Here is a 14,651-nt window from a genome sequence, read left to right on the forward strand (position 1 = left end):
TTCTCTCTTGGTAGTGCCAATGAGTTGAGAATTAAGAATACCATGTCATCTGTTTCTTTCCATGCTGGGCACACCATGCTCTGCGTTTTGTTTTTGTTTTTTTTTGGTTGGTTGTTTGGGGGGATTTTTATTTTATATTGGGGTATAGTTTTCTTAAAATGTTGTGTTAGTTTCAAGTGTTCAATAAAGTGGTTTAATTATACATATACACATATCCTTTCTTTTTCAGGTTCTTTTCCCGTATAGATTATTACAGAGTGTTGAGTAGAATTCCCTGTGCTATACAGTAGGTCTTTGTTGGTTATCTATTTTTTTATAGTAGTGTGCATCTGTTAATCCCAGCCTCCTCATTTATCACTGTCCCCTTTTCCCCCTTTGGGAGCCATAAGTTTAGTTTCAAAGTCTGTAAGTCTGTTTCTGTTTTATAAATAAGTTCATCTGTATCATTTTTTTAGAGTCTACATATAAGTGATGTCATAGGATATTTGCCTTTCTGACTTATTTCACTTAGTATAATCATCTCTAGGTCCATCCATGAGTGCAAATGACTTTATTGCTTTCTTTTTTATAGCCAAGTATTATTCCATTGTAAATGTACCACATTTTCTGTATCCATTCATCCACTGATGGACATTTAGGCTGCATCCATGTCTTGGCTGCTGTAGATAGTGCTGCTGTGGACATGGGGTTGAGAAACAAGTGAGTAACCTCTGTTTCTCTCCACACTGGCCACACCATCTTGTTTTACTACCATCCTTCCTTCTTGATGTCAGAGCAGGGCTTCTCGACTTTAGCTGCATCAAGATCACAGGAGTTAGTTCAAGCACAGATGGCTTGTCTACAAACCAAACTTGAGAAATAGCTGTTCTGGAAAAGTAAGACCGCCTTCTGCTTGGTTTTCACAAAATCGACATGACCTGGCATCTTGTTTTCTGGTTGCAAGGGTATCCTTGCTGTTGTCACCTTGCTGGTCTGTGCCCCAGGATATCTCTGGAGCCAATGCAAGACCCGTCATCTTTCCATCACTTCCTCTTCTTTCCATCACTTCCTCTTCTTTGTGTTAATCTTCATCACTATGCTAATGCATCCTGGATATTCTTTCCCTCATTATTTCAGAAGTTTTAGTTCAGAGTTCCACTGAATTCTGATCCCTGGTTCTGGAGACATTTTCTTGGATTTAGGAGGAAAAAATTCTTTTTCCTGTTCACTGTCCCTGTAAAAGAAAAATTGTCCCTGATGAGTTAAACAGGCAAGAAAGACTTTACCCATAACTAATCCAGTGAGGTCAAGACTCTTGCAGTAGGAGAGAGAAACTAAACTCAGCCCTGCAGAAGCAAAGACAGGAGAGTCTGTAAGTGCACTAGACACAGATGCTAGACGAGCTTACATAGGGGATGGGTCGATTTAATTAGACCACTTGTGTTTACTGATTGGTGCAGAGTCTAGCAGAGAAAGGCACCATTTTTTCTTGAGGATTACACTTCAAAGGCATGGCTCCCACATCCTTAAGAAAGACCTTTCCTGCTTGTAAAACTGGTAAGAGGCTGGGAGAAGATTTGCATCTTAAAGGAACAGAGATGCTCTATGAAAAGGGAGGAAGGGGGCCTACAATCAGGAAGAAATCTAAAGTGTGTTAAACTGAGGGGAACTTCAAAGGCATCATCCTCATCTCTTCTCATCCTTTAGTCTGGTGACCTGTGTTTTACAAAAGAAGACATGGAGATCTAAAAAAAAAAGTCACTTCTGGAGGAAAAGACAAGAAATTCTGGCAGAACTAGAGCCAAAACTCCCTCCCTGGGGAATGAATGGTGCACTCTGTTCTCCAAGGGAGTCTGCCCCGACCCTTCCCTTTCTGCCCCAGCCCTTCCCTGGATTTCCATTTTGCTCTGCCTGTTACCTCTTCCCCAGTCTCTTTCCATCTTTCCCTTTTTGTGTCTCCCTCTTGAGTGTGCACCTAAGATTGTCACCCTGGTATCTTCTCTCTTCACCTCCCACCGGCTGCCCCTCCAGGTCCAATTTCCAACTTCTGAGCAACCCATTGTGAGTAGTGTTGAATTTCTGGGCAGTATCTCCTAGAACTTGACTCAGGCCTGATGAGGGCCCTAGTCCCACTGGTTCTTGCTGGAATGACTCTAGTGTATAAACACATGACCTGTAGGCTTCAAGCGTGGTCCCTGGAATTGTGTTGCCTCTGTTTGAACTCAGACTTCTCTACTGCACTTGGGAAGTTTACTTAGCATCTCTGAGGATCAGCTTTCATCTGCAAAGCAACGTTGCTGTGCAAAGTAGATTAGATAATTCATACAGAATTATTAGTGTGGTGCTTGGTCACATTGACATACTGTTTAAATATTTGCTGTTGCTGTCACTAAGTCCCTGAAAAAAGAAAACACAAACCACTCTCACTGCACAAAGTAGTAAAGTTCTCAAATATTAATTTTTTATAAAACTGTGATCACTTCTACTCCTGTGCCTTTTATCACCATTGGTAGCATCCATTTTTAATCAAGAACTGCCATTAATTCTGGCTATATGTAGAATATTGCTTTACCTGATTCTAGATGACCGATGTTCAGAAACTGTTCAAAGCTGGTTAGACACCAGCCAGGCTCCATGATCATGGCTGAGCCATCCCTTCAAAGAATCTCTCTAGCTCTGTCTTTGCAAGTGTTGAGAGTGTAAGCCGAATTTACTTTTCCTTCTTCTCTTTCTTTTAATCTGTGGGCCCTATATTTACCTTGTCTTGTCATTGTTTCTATTGAAGCTGCTGCTTTTTCTCAGCCAGTAGAAGGAAATGATATTGCCAATCAGTGATCAATGGCCATCTTCCAAAAGCCAAGGTGAAATCATCTTTTGGATTTTATAGAGGCACATCCGTCTATGTGTATCAGTCTCCAGCACCAATACACATGCCCAGGCTGGCCCTAGATTCTTTCTTAGGCCCCAGTTTTTCCCACTATCTAACCCATCAGCCTGGACGTGGGCTGAATCAATTGTGTGTGACCTTCAACGCCTGGAGGCAGAAACTGTTACTGTATTATTACTACTGTTGCTATTGTTGACTCTTAAGTGTCAGACTTGGACTGTAGCATCACATCATAGACACAAGTCCACAAACACACACTACAGTTTGCACTGGGCAGTGACTTCAGGATTGGACATGTTAGTCATGTGTTGTCACAGCTACTCTTACCATTTCCACATTTCCCTTTAGATCCTTTGTTTTTCTGCCCATATGTTTTTTTAATGAATTTTTAATGGAGTATATTACTTTACCATGTATTCGTTTCTACTGTACAGAAAAGAGAATCAGCCATACATATATATATATATATCCCCTCTCTTTTGGATTTACTTCCCATTTAGATCACCAAAGAGCATTAATTAGAGTTCCTTGGACCTGAAACGTTATCATTCTGAATAATCAAAAAAGCACAGAAGATCCCCACCGAGAACACTGGTGTCGGTCAGTATTGGGTCATGGTCAAATTTAGATCAGTCTGCCTAGATGACATCCCAGCTCTGTCATTATCTAGCTGTATGAGTTGGCTTGAGTTAGCTGCCTTCTCTGTGCTTGCATTTCCTTCCCTGTGGTGCAGTCATAGTCCTTCAAATTACAGGTTTTACCAAAATGTCCACACATACTATGTACCCAGTAAATATCACTATCCTTCTAATTCAGGATAACTTGACTTTTATTTTTATATACTTTTAGATGTCCCTTGAAAGAGTCAGTGAGGAAATAATTTAATTGCACTCTAACATTGATAATACTCTACTTTGAGGAACAAGAAATGGTCTCTCTAAGAAGCAATGCTATAACATAGTCATGACTATTTTTGCCCAATTCTAAATTTGTTCAATTCAGATAACTTAGTTTAAGATTTTAAGCCACTCTACCATGCTTGATTCAAATTTGAAAATAAATTCACACCTTGTATTCAAAAACAAACAAAAAAAATATTAATGCACTGACTAGTGGTCCCTTTTCTCTACAATCACAATATATTCCTCTCACTTATTTTAAAAGTTCTCCAGTTTAAGGGCATATTTTAGAATCTTCGAAGCAATCTTAAATATTCTTTATATATGTATTAACCTTTAGTGACACAGAACAATGAATTTTTAATGATAGAAATCAATAGTGTGGGCTAATAGTTTTTAAAATTTCTTATACTCCATTCTTGAAAGCTGTGATGTCACTCAATCCATTAGTTTGAATCCACAGATAAATAAATTTGGCTTGGTGCAGTTTCTCTCTGAGGCTCAGATTTAGTATTCAGGGCCCAAGAACAGCCACGGTCAAGGGCGCTGGAGCTGCCTGGCTCTGGGTGGTGGTGTCTCATGGACTTGGAATGTAGCTTCTCTTGTCCACACTGGAGGGAAAGGGAGACGAGGAGGGCTGAATTCCACCTCAGTAGCTTCTGCACACTGACTGAGTTACCTGCGTAGGCCAAGACCTCCTTGATTTACCTCTTGATCATATTAATAAGACTTCTGTGAATATGCAAGATCTGGTGCAGATTTTAAGCACTTCCTAGATCTTAATTAGAAGGAATGAGCCAGTTCTTCTACTCATATTTGAGGGGAAAGATCACTTCTGACTCCGACCTTTGAAAATTCAGCTTTATGAATGTTGGAGAACCAGTACTTTAGAACCATTTCATGACCATGGACTCCTCCTTAAACTGCAGTCATTTTAACCTCCATCCCAGTCATTTTAACTTTTACGTATTTATTTGTTTGGCTTCAGTGGATAGGAATTTGAGCAAAGTCTGGGAGACAGTGGAGGACAGAGGAGCCTGGCATGCTGTAGTCCATGGGGTCACAAAGAGTCGGACACCAGACAGGACTTAGTGACTGAATAACAACAGTTGTTTGGTTTCATCGGGTCTTAGTTAACAGCATGTGGGATCTTCTTTGAATCAGGAGAGATCTTTCATTGCAGTGCATGGGCTCCCTAGTAGTAGTATGTGAGCTTATTTGCCACGCATCATGTGGGATCTCCATTCCCCCAGCAGGGATGGAACCCACATCCCCTGCATTGCATGGTGGGTTCTTAACCATTGGACCCCCAGGGAAGTCCCCCAGTCATTTTAGTGTCGTAACTCAAGCTCAGTGAGACCTTTCTACATCATTCTCTACTCGAAGAGACAGGAATTTTCAGGCACTGAGTTCTGAGCTTTTTGGTACCATTTACTAGCTCATCACCCTAGTGGTGGGTGAGATGCCAGGAACAGGGCTCATTCTTCATCTCTCTTTTCCTGGGAATCTGATAACATCTGAAAAATATGTGACAAATATTTCCATAAAATGTGGGAGAGGCATTAGTTAGTCTCACCCTGCAGCAGTCACCTCAGATTCTTTAGTGATGGATTGTTTACAGTAAGCAGTGGTTTCTCTCCCCTTCTCCATGAGGAATGACTCGTTGATCTATGTCTCTCTGGTAGGTTCCGAGTCCTCCAGCAGTGCAGGCTCCTCAGGATCGCTGTCACGCACGTATCCGCCTCTGCAGAGCACTCCGCTGGTCTCGGGTGTGGCAGCCACTTCTCCTGGCTGTGTGACCTACCCAGAGAATGGGATGGGGGGCCAGGTTGCTCCCAGCAGCGCCAGCTACATCCTCCTTCCTCTCGAAGCTGCCACAGGCATCCCGCCCGGAAGCATCCTCCTTAATCCACACACAGGTTCGTTCATCACCTCTCTTTGACCGAGACACAAGATCAGAGGTCTGTTCTTGTATCCGAGCTTTTGAATTTGCTAGCCAGTGGTCTGAAAGTTCCTGGGGCCTGAATGGTGGTGGAGGGTCTTGTTGCAGATCTATAGAGAGCTGGAATCTGTATCTCGGTATCAATATCAATATTGATATGGAAATAAAAATACAGATACTTTCCAGAAATATACTCTTCTCTCTGGCCTCTCTTCCCTGGGCGTGGTCTCCCTCATGTATTCCTGGGAGCTAAGATCAGAAACTGTTGAGTGCTAAACTGTGAAGTACTCATTGAAAATGGATATTTCTCAGGCTAAATCCATGGTTAGCTTGTTGTTGTGTTCAAAGTGTTCTCGCATCCAAGATAGTTTCAGGAACTTGAGATCTCAATTGGACACATAGCATATTCTTCACTTCATAAACTGTCTTCTCATCTTACAACCCCACACGGATCCCACTGGGAAATAAGGAACAGCAGTGGCAAGAGAATACAGAGTACAGGATCTTACGTATTTGAGGAATTTTAGGGTTAGGCTGGTTTTGGTGGGATTTGGAAAACTGCTAATTTCATGACTATTGTTTCTTTCATGATGAATGGCCATTGTTGTCGGCTTTTGTTGGGTTTTGTTTTTTACTTATTTAAAATTGAAGTGTAGTTCTATAACATTATGTAAGTTACAGGTGCAAAATACAGCGCTTTACAATTTTTAAAGTTTATACTCCATTTATAGTTGTTGTAAAATGCTGGCTATATTCCCCATGTTGTACAATGTATCCTTGTGGTTTGTTTCATACCTAATAGTTTGTACATCTTAAATTGCTTTGCACTCATTTAATTTCTCTAGTGATCAGTTAACTTACACAATAACTTCAGAGGACCCAGAGCACTGGACAAATAGACTAATGAACACCTGCTGTGTGAGGGATGCTTCTCAACCTGAGGCAGTTTTCCCATGCATCCAAGGCCATTTGGCAATATCTGCAGATATTTTGATTATCACGACCTGGGGAGGAGGGGTTCCTACTGGCATCTAAGGAGAGAGACCAGAGATGCTACTACACATCTCAAAATGCACAGGACAGCCCCTGACACCAGAAGATTATCCAGCCCAATAGATGTCAGTAGTGCCAGGGCTGGGAAACCCTGGGTTGAAAGGCTTGACATCAGTAAGTCATTTCTCTAGAAACCTTTGAAACAGATGGAAAAAAATTTTGAATTTTCTCAAAATATATCTGTGATTTGGTTTAGATTATTCCAGAGTATTGCTTTGATGAACTAAATTTAAAAATGCAGTGCTGGTTAAGAGTCTCATAAAAGTGCTGTGACTCCATGTTTTCACATGTCTAGTAATTAGGAAATTCAGAGATGCGTGAGCATGATAGTAAAATACTTACTTGAATAATTGTGACGTTTTCATGAAAACATATGGAACATTCTCAAGGCACGGTGTGTGGCTGAGACATTTTGAAAATGCCATAAGCTTGAGGGGAAAGAAGGCATAATCATTTTATTGAAAACGATTTGAAAGCTTTCAGATTAGATACTTGTAAGGAGGATATTAGATTGCTTTTATTTTATCTGGATCATTGTAAGCTCTATAAAGGAAATGAAAAGAAAACCAAGATCATATCCATTACTCTGGGCATAGATCAAAGTGTGATCTGATGCTGTCAGCTTAAATTCTTTCACTTTTAATTGAGATAGGGAGGGTTTGTAGACAAGAGTATCCACTAAGCGTAGTTTTGAGTGGTATGTTTTAACCAAAATTGCAGAGTGTTTCCAAAAAGCTCAACAGAGTATTTTTTAGGGGACAATGATTTGTAATGATAGCGTGGATGTGCATGTGTATGTGTATATTACCATCTATAATCTTGTTTATAGAAAAGGGAAGAAAGTGCTTCCTGGTGCCAAGTCCTAATTTTTATACATTGGCATGAGTAGTTTAGAGCTGTTATTGAAATACCTCCTTTGCAAAAGGGTCCTAACTAAAGAAAAGGATCTAATAACACTGTTGAACAGAGCCCCCATACACACATCTGTGATTTGACAAATGAAAGACATGAAACTCTCCCTAGACCAGGAGGAAAATATACTAAATTATTCTATGCCATGATGAGTGGTGAGATGTAAAGTAAGTTGTGATGTTTCTTTTTTTCCAGAACGTGTTTATTTTTGTCAATTAAAAATATGCACAAAATCCCCTAATGGTCTAGTGGTTAGGACTTGGTGCTTTCACTCTCATGGCCCCACATTCCATACCTGGCCAGGAAACTAAGATCCTGCAAGCTATGTGATATAGCCAAAAAAGGAAAAAAAAAAAAAAATGGGTACATATATAGATATATGTGTGTCGTATATCATATTTGTGTGTGTATATGTGTATTTCTGGTGTGTTGTGTGTGATTCTGTCTCTTAGGTTATTAATCTCTCTTTTTTTAAGATTTTTTTTGATACAGATCACTTTTAAAGTCTTTATTGAATGTTACAGTATTGTTTCTGTGAGGCATGGGGCATCTTAGGTCCCCAATCAGGGACTGAACCCACAACCCCTGCATTGGAAGGCGACATCTTAATCACTGGACTGTCAGGGAAGTCCCTATCTAATCTCTTACATGATGCTACTATTAAAACTGGAAAGTTGCTTCCTTTGGGCTGAAATTCATCTTTCTCTGGCATTGCTGCCCCCTCCTAGAATCCACACCTCTTACCCTTTCTTAACCCTTTCCTAACTACCTATCTGCCAATATGTGATAGGAATGCTTTGGTATGAGCAACCCAGAGCCTGTGACCCTTTTGCTTCTTGTGTGAATTGCTTCAGGATCCATTTCCCAGTTACCAGCACATTCCTGAGCTTGTGGGGAAGAGCCACACTTGGGTATATTTTTTGCCTCCCTGGAGTGGATGATGAAGTAGCCTGAGGCACTGTGCTCAGACATAGGTCCTCAACAATTACATATTTTTGAAACCGTGTCTGCTGTTCGTCATCCGTGCTGATGTGGAGAGCAGAGCGGTTTTTCATCCAGTGTCATATATCTGAGAGTGTGTCTCACGTGTAAAATGATGCGGGATAAAATGTCTGTCTTAAGCAGGAATAAGACAAGCAATGATTTGAAATTCTAAGGTGCCTGTCCATCATTTGTCTGCTAACTGAAACAAAAATGAAGCTTCCTTTGTTGGCACAGTGGACCAGGCTTTTACTTGACATTGAGTATTTGGCAACTGAAACCAGCCCATCCGTATACATTCTTGTGGTTCCCCAGATACAACCAGGATTTTTGACTTTGTCTGGCTTTAGACTCAGCTCCCACTTGGTCCATTTCTAACTCTGGACCTGCATTGACTGTTGTTTCTTTGCTTTGCGGGCCTGGATGAAGGAATCAGAGGCTCTTTGCTCACGAGTTACCTCTGGACCACACCTTCATCCTTGCCAGGCAAGCCTGGGTTTGCCTCTGGAGATGCATCTCCCTCCAGCTGTCTTAGACTCAGACTCCTTCGGGAAATTTCTAGCCGAAGGCTCATCTTTGGCAGCTTTCTGTCAACTTGGTGCTGTCCAGAGATGTCAACAGGCATCGGCATCCCTCACACCCTTGTTAGTGTCCATGTGTGTTGTTTTGCCATTTTGCTCTGCTTTTGTCTGGCTAAAGTTCAGGAGTGTGAGATGCAAGAATACACCATCTGCAAGGACTTGACCTTGAGCTGACTTTGAGGGCGGGTTTGTTCCGAATGCTGCTCATGGGCTTCCATAATGCTCTGCTTTTTGTTTTTCACAGGACGTCTAGAATCAATTTATCTGAACTGCTTACGCCTTGTGCTTGAATGTGCCATGAATTTTCTGTGTGCTGTCTAAAAACATGTCTTTGCAAGACCTGGAGTAATCTTTGCTTATCCATAACCGTCAGCTTCTTTATCATTTGACTGCTCACTTTTTAAGAACTAGGAAGGAAAATATTTTTCCCATCATACCCTCCCTTTCTTTTTAAATAAATACCCTTCTGCCGGGTACATAGTGGCCATGCTTTAGTATGGGAAACCAAGAGCATATAATTGCTTTCTTTTTAGTGTGAACTGCCCCTGGATTCATTTCCTTGTTACCAGCCCACTTGAAAGCCCTTTAGGAGGAGAGGTCCTACTGAGTTTTTCATTTTTGTTTTGCATCCCTGGATAACAGAGCCTCGGTCCCATGCAGGGGCTCAGTCATTATCTATTAGTAACGTCATGTCGGCTGCACATTACATGATGTGAAGAGTGGAGACGTTTTTCACCTCAAGTCGTGTATTTGAGAGTGGTGGATGCTCTGCATTCAAACCTTCTCTCTGCCCTGGCTCAGCTCACAGCCCTGGCTTACTGCTGTCACCACCCCCTCCTTACCTGCAAACACCCGTGCCAGGCCTGCTGGGCATGCTTCTGCAATTCTGACATGAAAACCTCTGCTAAGTGGAAGAGTCCTACAGCCAGTGAGCCTTTCTCCTTCGGTTTTCAGCTGCTGTCATGCAAACTAGTTGTCAGTACTCGTCGTAATTGCATCTGGATTGATGAATAGGTAGAAAACGGAGAGGCCATCATAGCCTGACTTGAAAACCAAGAGTCACCTCCCGACCCTCATAGGTAATTGTTTTTGGTCTCTTCCCTGGCATCTGTCTTGACTTTTTTCATTTTCCTCAGTTCTCTCCATTGTTCCTTGGTAAACATAAAAATCAACCTTTTATACTATGTTCTCTTTCCAGAAGAGCCTGTCCCCCTCTCTACCTAACTGAATTCTTAGTACTTCCCATGGACTGTAGCACACCAGGCTTCTCTGTCTATGGGATTCTCCAGGCAAGAATACTGGAATGAATTGCCATTCCCTTCTCCAAGGGATTGTCCCGACCCAGGAATTACCTGGTGCCCTGCATTGCAGGCAGATTCTTTACCATCTGAGCCACCAGGAAAGTCCTGGTAATTTTCACATGTCATTATTTAGAGATTCTTCTTTTTTCTGGTCCCCAGCACAATAATATTGTTTTAAACAGAGAATCTAAAATGGCAGCTACATACTTTACAGTTATATTTACACCCTAAGTATGGTCAATTTTTCACACTTCCTTTGTTCTCCCTGGGGTAAATCAAAAGTCATAGAAATAGTGGGACTTCTCTGTTCCAATAATTAAGACTCCACATTTCCAATGAAGGGGGCATGGGTTCTATCCCTGGTCAGGAAACTAACGTCCAACATGCCACGTGGTGTGACCAAAAATCCCCAAATAGCAGTTTTTTGGGTTTTTTGTAATCCAATTTAAGAAAAAGTCACAGAAATAGTAAAGATCATTTTCTTTTTGTTTTCCATCTTTGCATGTTTGTGTTTATGTGTGTGTGTGAGCATAGAGTAAGGCTAACTTGAAAATGATTTCATATGTAGTTGCTTTGATTTTTTTTTTTAATGTTAAGAACCTAAAATTTTCCTCTTACCTATTAAGACACAAAATAGGAGGAGAGAACAAAGGACTAGAACCCCAAATGGGCCAGTGGGTTTTTGTAAATTGAGCTATTTTTTTTCATTCTTTCTTGAATTGTTGGCTTTTGCAGGAAAAAATGGGTTGCAGATTTTTTTTTTAATTCAGAAGACTTATTTTGGTAAAAAGAACAATAAGATAATAAAACATAGCTAAAATTAAATAACAATGATAGAGAAACAAGTGCTTATGAAGAACATTTTTTAAAAACTCTGAATTTAGTCATTTGCTTTTCTATCACAGCGTGTTGTGATTGGTTATGAAACTGTTGTTAGAACTTCTGTGATTCTGGCAGGTATGTTCATGAATATGCAGCATATAAAGTTACTTGTTGGATACACACACACACATACTGGGGGAAATGCTGAAAATTTGGAAAATGCTAACGCTTTCGTGTCAGCTCCTAATTTTCTTTTTAGAGGAAGGTGTTTTTTCCAGAGCCATCCATGTTTATTTGTTCACTTTTTAAAACGTATTTTTAATTGGAGGATAGTTGCTTTACAATGTTCTATAGGTTTCTGCCATATAACAACGTGAATCAGCCACAAATATACATATATTTCCCCCTTCCTTCAGCCTCCCTCCCACCACCCGCATGCGACCCCTCTAGGTCATCACAGAGCGCGGGGTTGAGCCCCTGTGTTACAGGGCAGCTTCCCGGTAGCCATCTACTTTACATATGGTAATGTGCATGCTCCTCTGTCAGTTCAGCCCACCCTCTCTTCCCCTGCTGTGTCCATAAGTCTGTTCTCTACATCTGCATCTCTGTCCCTGCCCTGCAAATAGGTTCATCAGTATTTAAAGGCAGGTGTTTTTTTTTGGCCACACTGTGCAGCATTTGGAATCTTAGTGGCCCGACCTGGGATCAAAGCTGCACCTGTGTGCCCTGCAGTGGAAGCGCAGAGTCCTGACCACAGGCCACCAGGGAAGCCCCATGTCAGTTCCTAAAGGAGCTGAAATTAAGTCCATTGCTCTTTACCTGTAAGCACTTTGCCCATCTCTTCACCCAGATTCTGGGTCTTCTTTTTCTACCAATCCTGAGGGTGAGTCCACCTCGGAACATGACCCACACCTCTCCTAACTTCTTGTGTTAATGAACAGTTTTCAGTTATGGTTGGATTTTTTTTTCATGGAACCTCATTCATTGTGCCATGTATTCATCACGCAAACTTGGATAATTCACCAAAGTTGTTTGGTGTGATGGGAGGTGAATGGACCAGAGTCATTTCCTAAGAGTCTCACTTACTGCTTCATTTATTTCTGAATAAGTTGCTTGGGCCCTCCAAACCCTGATTATCTTGTCTCTAAAAGTGCAATGAGGGACTTCCCTGGTGGTTAAGTTGTTAGAACTCCACACTCCCACTGCAGGGGACACAGGTTCAATCCCGGGTCAGGGACCTAAGATCCCACAAGCCACGTGGCACAGCCAAATGAAATAACAAATAATAAAATGGAATGAGGTTGCACATCTGTGGGGTTCTTGGAAGAGAAGACCCTGGGAGTAAGGTGCTTGTTGCTGCCCCTGTCATATTGGAAACCCATTTCTTCTCTCCCTTACCTCCCTTTCCCTCTTTTCCCCTCTCGTTCCTTTGCTTCCCCTTACCCTTCTCCTTTCAGGCCCTTATTCCTGTAACCTTCCTAGTGGCCCTATCTTTCCTCTTCAGAAACACAACACGATGACACCCTTCTTCCTCAGAGGCCCAGTGAGGTCCCAGTGATACTCTTTTGTAAATTATAAAATACTCCCCGAATGGCAGGAACAGTAACAGTGAACCACAGTAGTATTTCACAGGACAAGACAATGTGTATCCGCTTCACCGTGACAGGATGGTTCTGCGATGGGTTTATTATGCACCACCCTCAAAGCTCTCAGTCCCCTCCCCTGCTGCTGTCTACTTAGAGAAGTGAATAAATGCATGCGGTATAGTCCAGTTGTACATATATTTGTGGAACAGATAATGATTCTGAGTTGGTGACCAGCCCAGTGGAAGCAAAGCAAATGTACTGGTAAATAATGAGACACTGAATGCCGCGGAGCTGTCATTGCAAAAATAGCCCTTATCTCTCTGTAAGTTACCTCGCTGGAGGCTGCCAGGTACAGGGGCAGCGCGACTCAGGGCTCCTCCTTCACCGGGGGCCACTCTGCACAGCTGCTCTTAGCTTTGGCGAATCACCCTGCAGGCGGTGGCTTTATTTGCAGTATCTCAAATTGCTCTGAGCTTATTATACTGTTATTTTGCTCAACCAGATGAGTCTTAAACAGTCAAGTCTTCGCCCTGGTGAAGGTTCTGGTGTCCTGGGGTTCCACTGGCCCTTGTCTTCAGGTTCCATTTTGAGCATCTCTCAGAGGGGTTCTTTGTGTCCAAAGAGAGCTTGAGAAGTTTCCCTTGACCAAGGTATGGTCCGATTGCAGGCCAGCCCTTCGTGAATCCTGATGGGACCCCCGCCATCTACAACCCCCCCGCCAGCCAGCAGCCCCTGCGTAGTGCGATGGTGGGGCAGGCCCAGCCTCAGCCCCCACAGCAGCCCTCCCCACAGCCCCAGCAGCAGGTCCAGCCAGCCCAGCCGCAAATGGCCGGCCCCCTGGTCACTCAGGTAAGAGCTGGTGGGGAGACCGGGAGGGGAGGCACACGGAGACGGAGGTCACGCCAGCCTCGGAGATGCAGTGCATCAGGAAGGGGACAATTTTCCATGGGTGGCACCCCTGTCCACTCAACTCCCTCATAAAAGCTGGCCACCGAGAGCCCTGGCTGATAGGCTAATGGGACTTCACCTGGATCCTTAAGTGTAGGGAGAGCTGAGCACCCGTCCCATCCAGTGACTTGCATGCTGAGGCCTGGTGCTTGGGAACAGCAGTGACAAATTTTGTCTTAGATCTAAATGCTGCTTGTATGGTCAAGGAGCCTGACTTGGGGACGGAACTCAATCGCATTCAGCCCGTTGTCATTCCCAGTGCAGAGCAGTGTGTGTGTCTTCAAAGAGTCCATATGAAATGCCTTACCAATGGGAAGAACAGAAGCCAGCCCATTCCAAGGTGGCCTGGCTGTTCCTCTGCACCTTGGACAGATGTAGGGCTGCCCTCCTGTTTTAGGGCAACATGTGGAAATGGCCACAGAAACCTGAGGTGTCCAGGGAAGTTGCCAAGGTGAACCTCATTTTACTTTTGTTTTTTTTCTTGCTTCTTTCGAAAGTTTTACACCCTGGCAACTCTTGGCCTTTGGACTATATTTTTAGAGCCAGGGAATCTGACCACCACCACCAACATGAAAAGTCTCACAATACTTCTTTAAAAAAAAAATAAATAAATGAAATTCTTTAAATTCTGTAGTGCTTTACAGTTTTTTTCAGAAGTTTCACACGCATGATTTCTTATCTGGGCAGCAAGTCTTCCTCAAGGCTGGCTGGTGCCAGTCTGCCTGGCTGTGGCTTCCCATCAGTGGCTGGTCCCCCTCTC

General features: G+C 42.6%; 1 protein-coding gene across 50 annotated transcripts in view; it reads left to right on the forward strand.

The window, feature by feature from the left end:
• The window catches only part of ARPP21 (cAMP regulated phosphoprotein 21), a 168,260-nt gene that overhangs the window by 88,153 nt on the left and 65,456 nt on the right, over positions 1 to 14,651 (forward strand). For 45 of the 50 annotated variants that reach the window (XR_014064591.1, XR_014064594.1, XR_014064587.1 and 42 more), the window contains 2 exons: positions 5,451 to 5,684; positions 13,611 to 13,792. Coding sequence is in view for 36 of the 50 variants with exons in the window: in XM_081527208.1 (XP_081383334.1) it covers positions 5,451 to 5,684; positions 13,611 to 13,792 (416 nt within the window). In the remaining 14 variants the exon portion in view is untranslated. The remainder of the gene's footprint in view (positions 1 to 5,450; positions 5,685 to 13,610; positions 13,793 to 14,651) is intronic. The other 5 variants (XM_081527230.1, XM_081527232.1, XM_081527233.1 and 2 more) reach the window with 2 other exon arrangements.

Source organism: Giraffa tippelskirchi, chromosome 9 (genome assembly GCF_054371585.1).
Source record: "Giraffa tippelskirchi isolate mGirTip1 chromosome 9, T2T-mGirTip1v1.2.pri, whole genome shotgun sequence".
Classification (NCBI taxonomy): domain Eukaryota; kingdom Metazoa; phylum Chordata; class Mammalia; order Artiodactyla; family Giraffidae; genus Giraffa; species Giraffa tippelskirchi.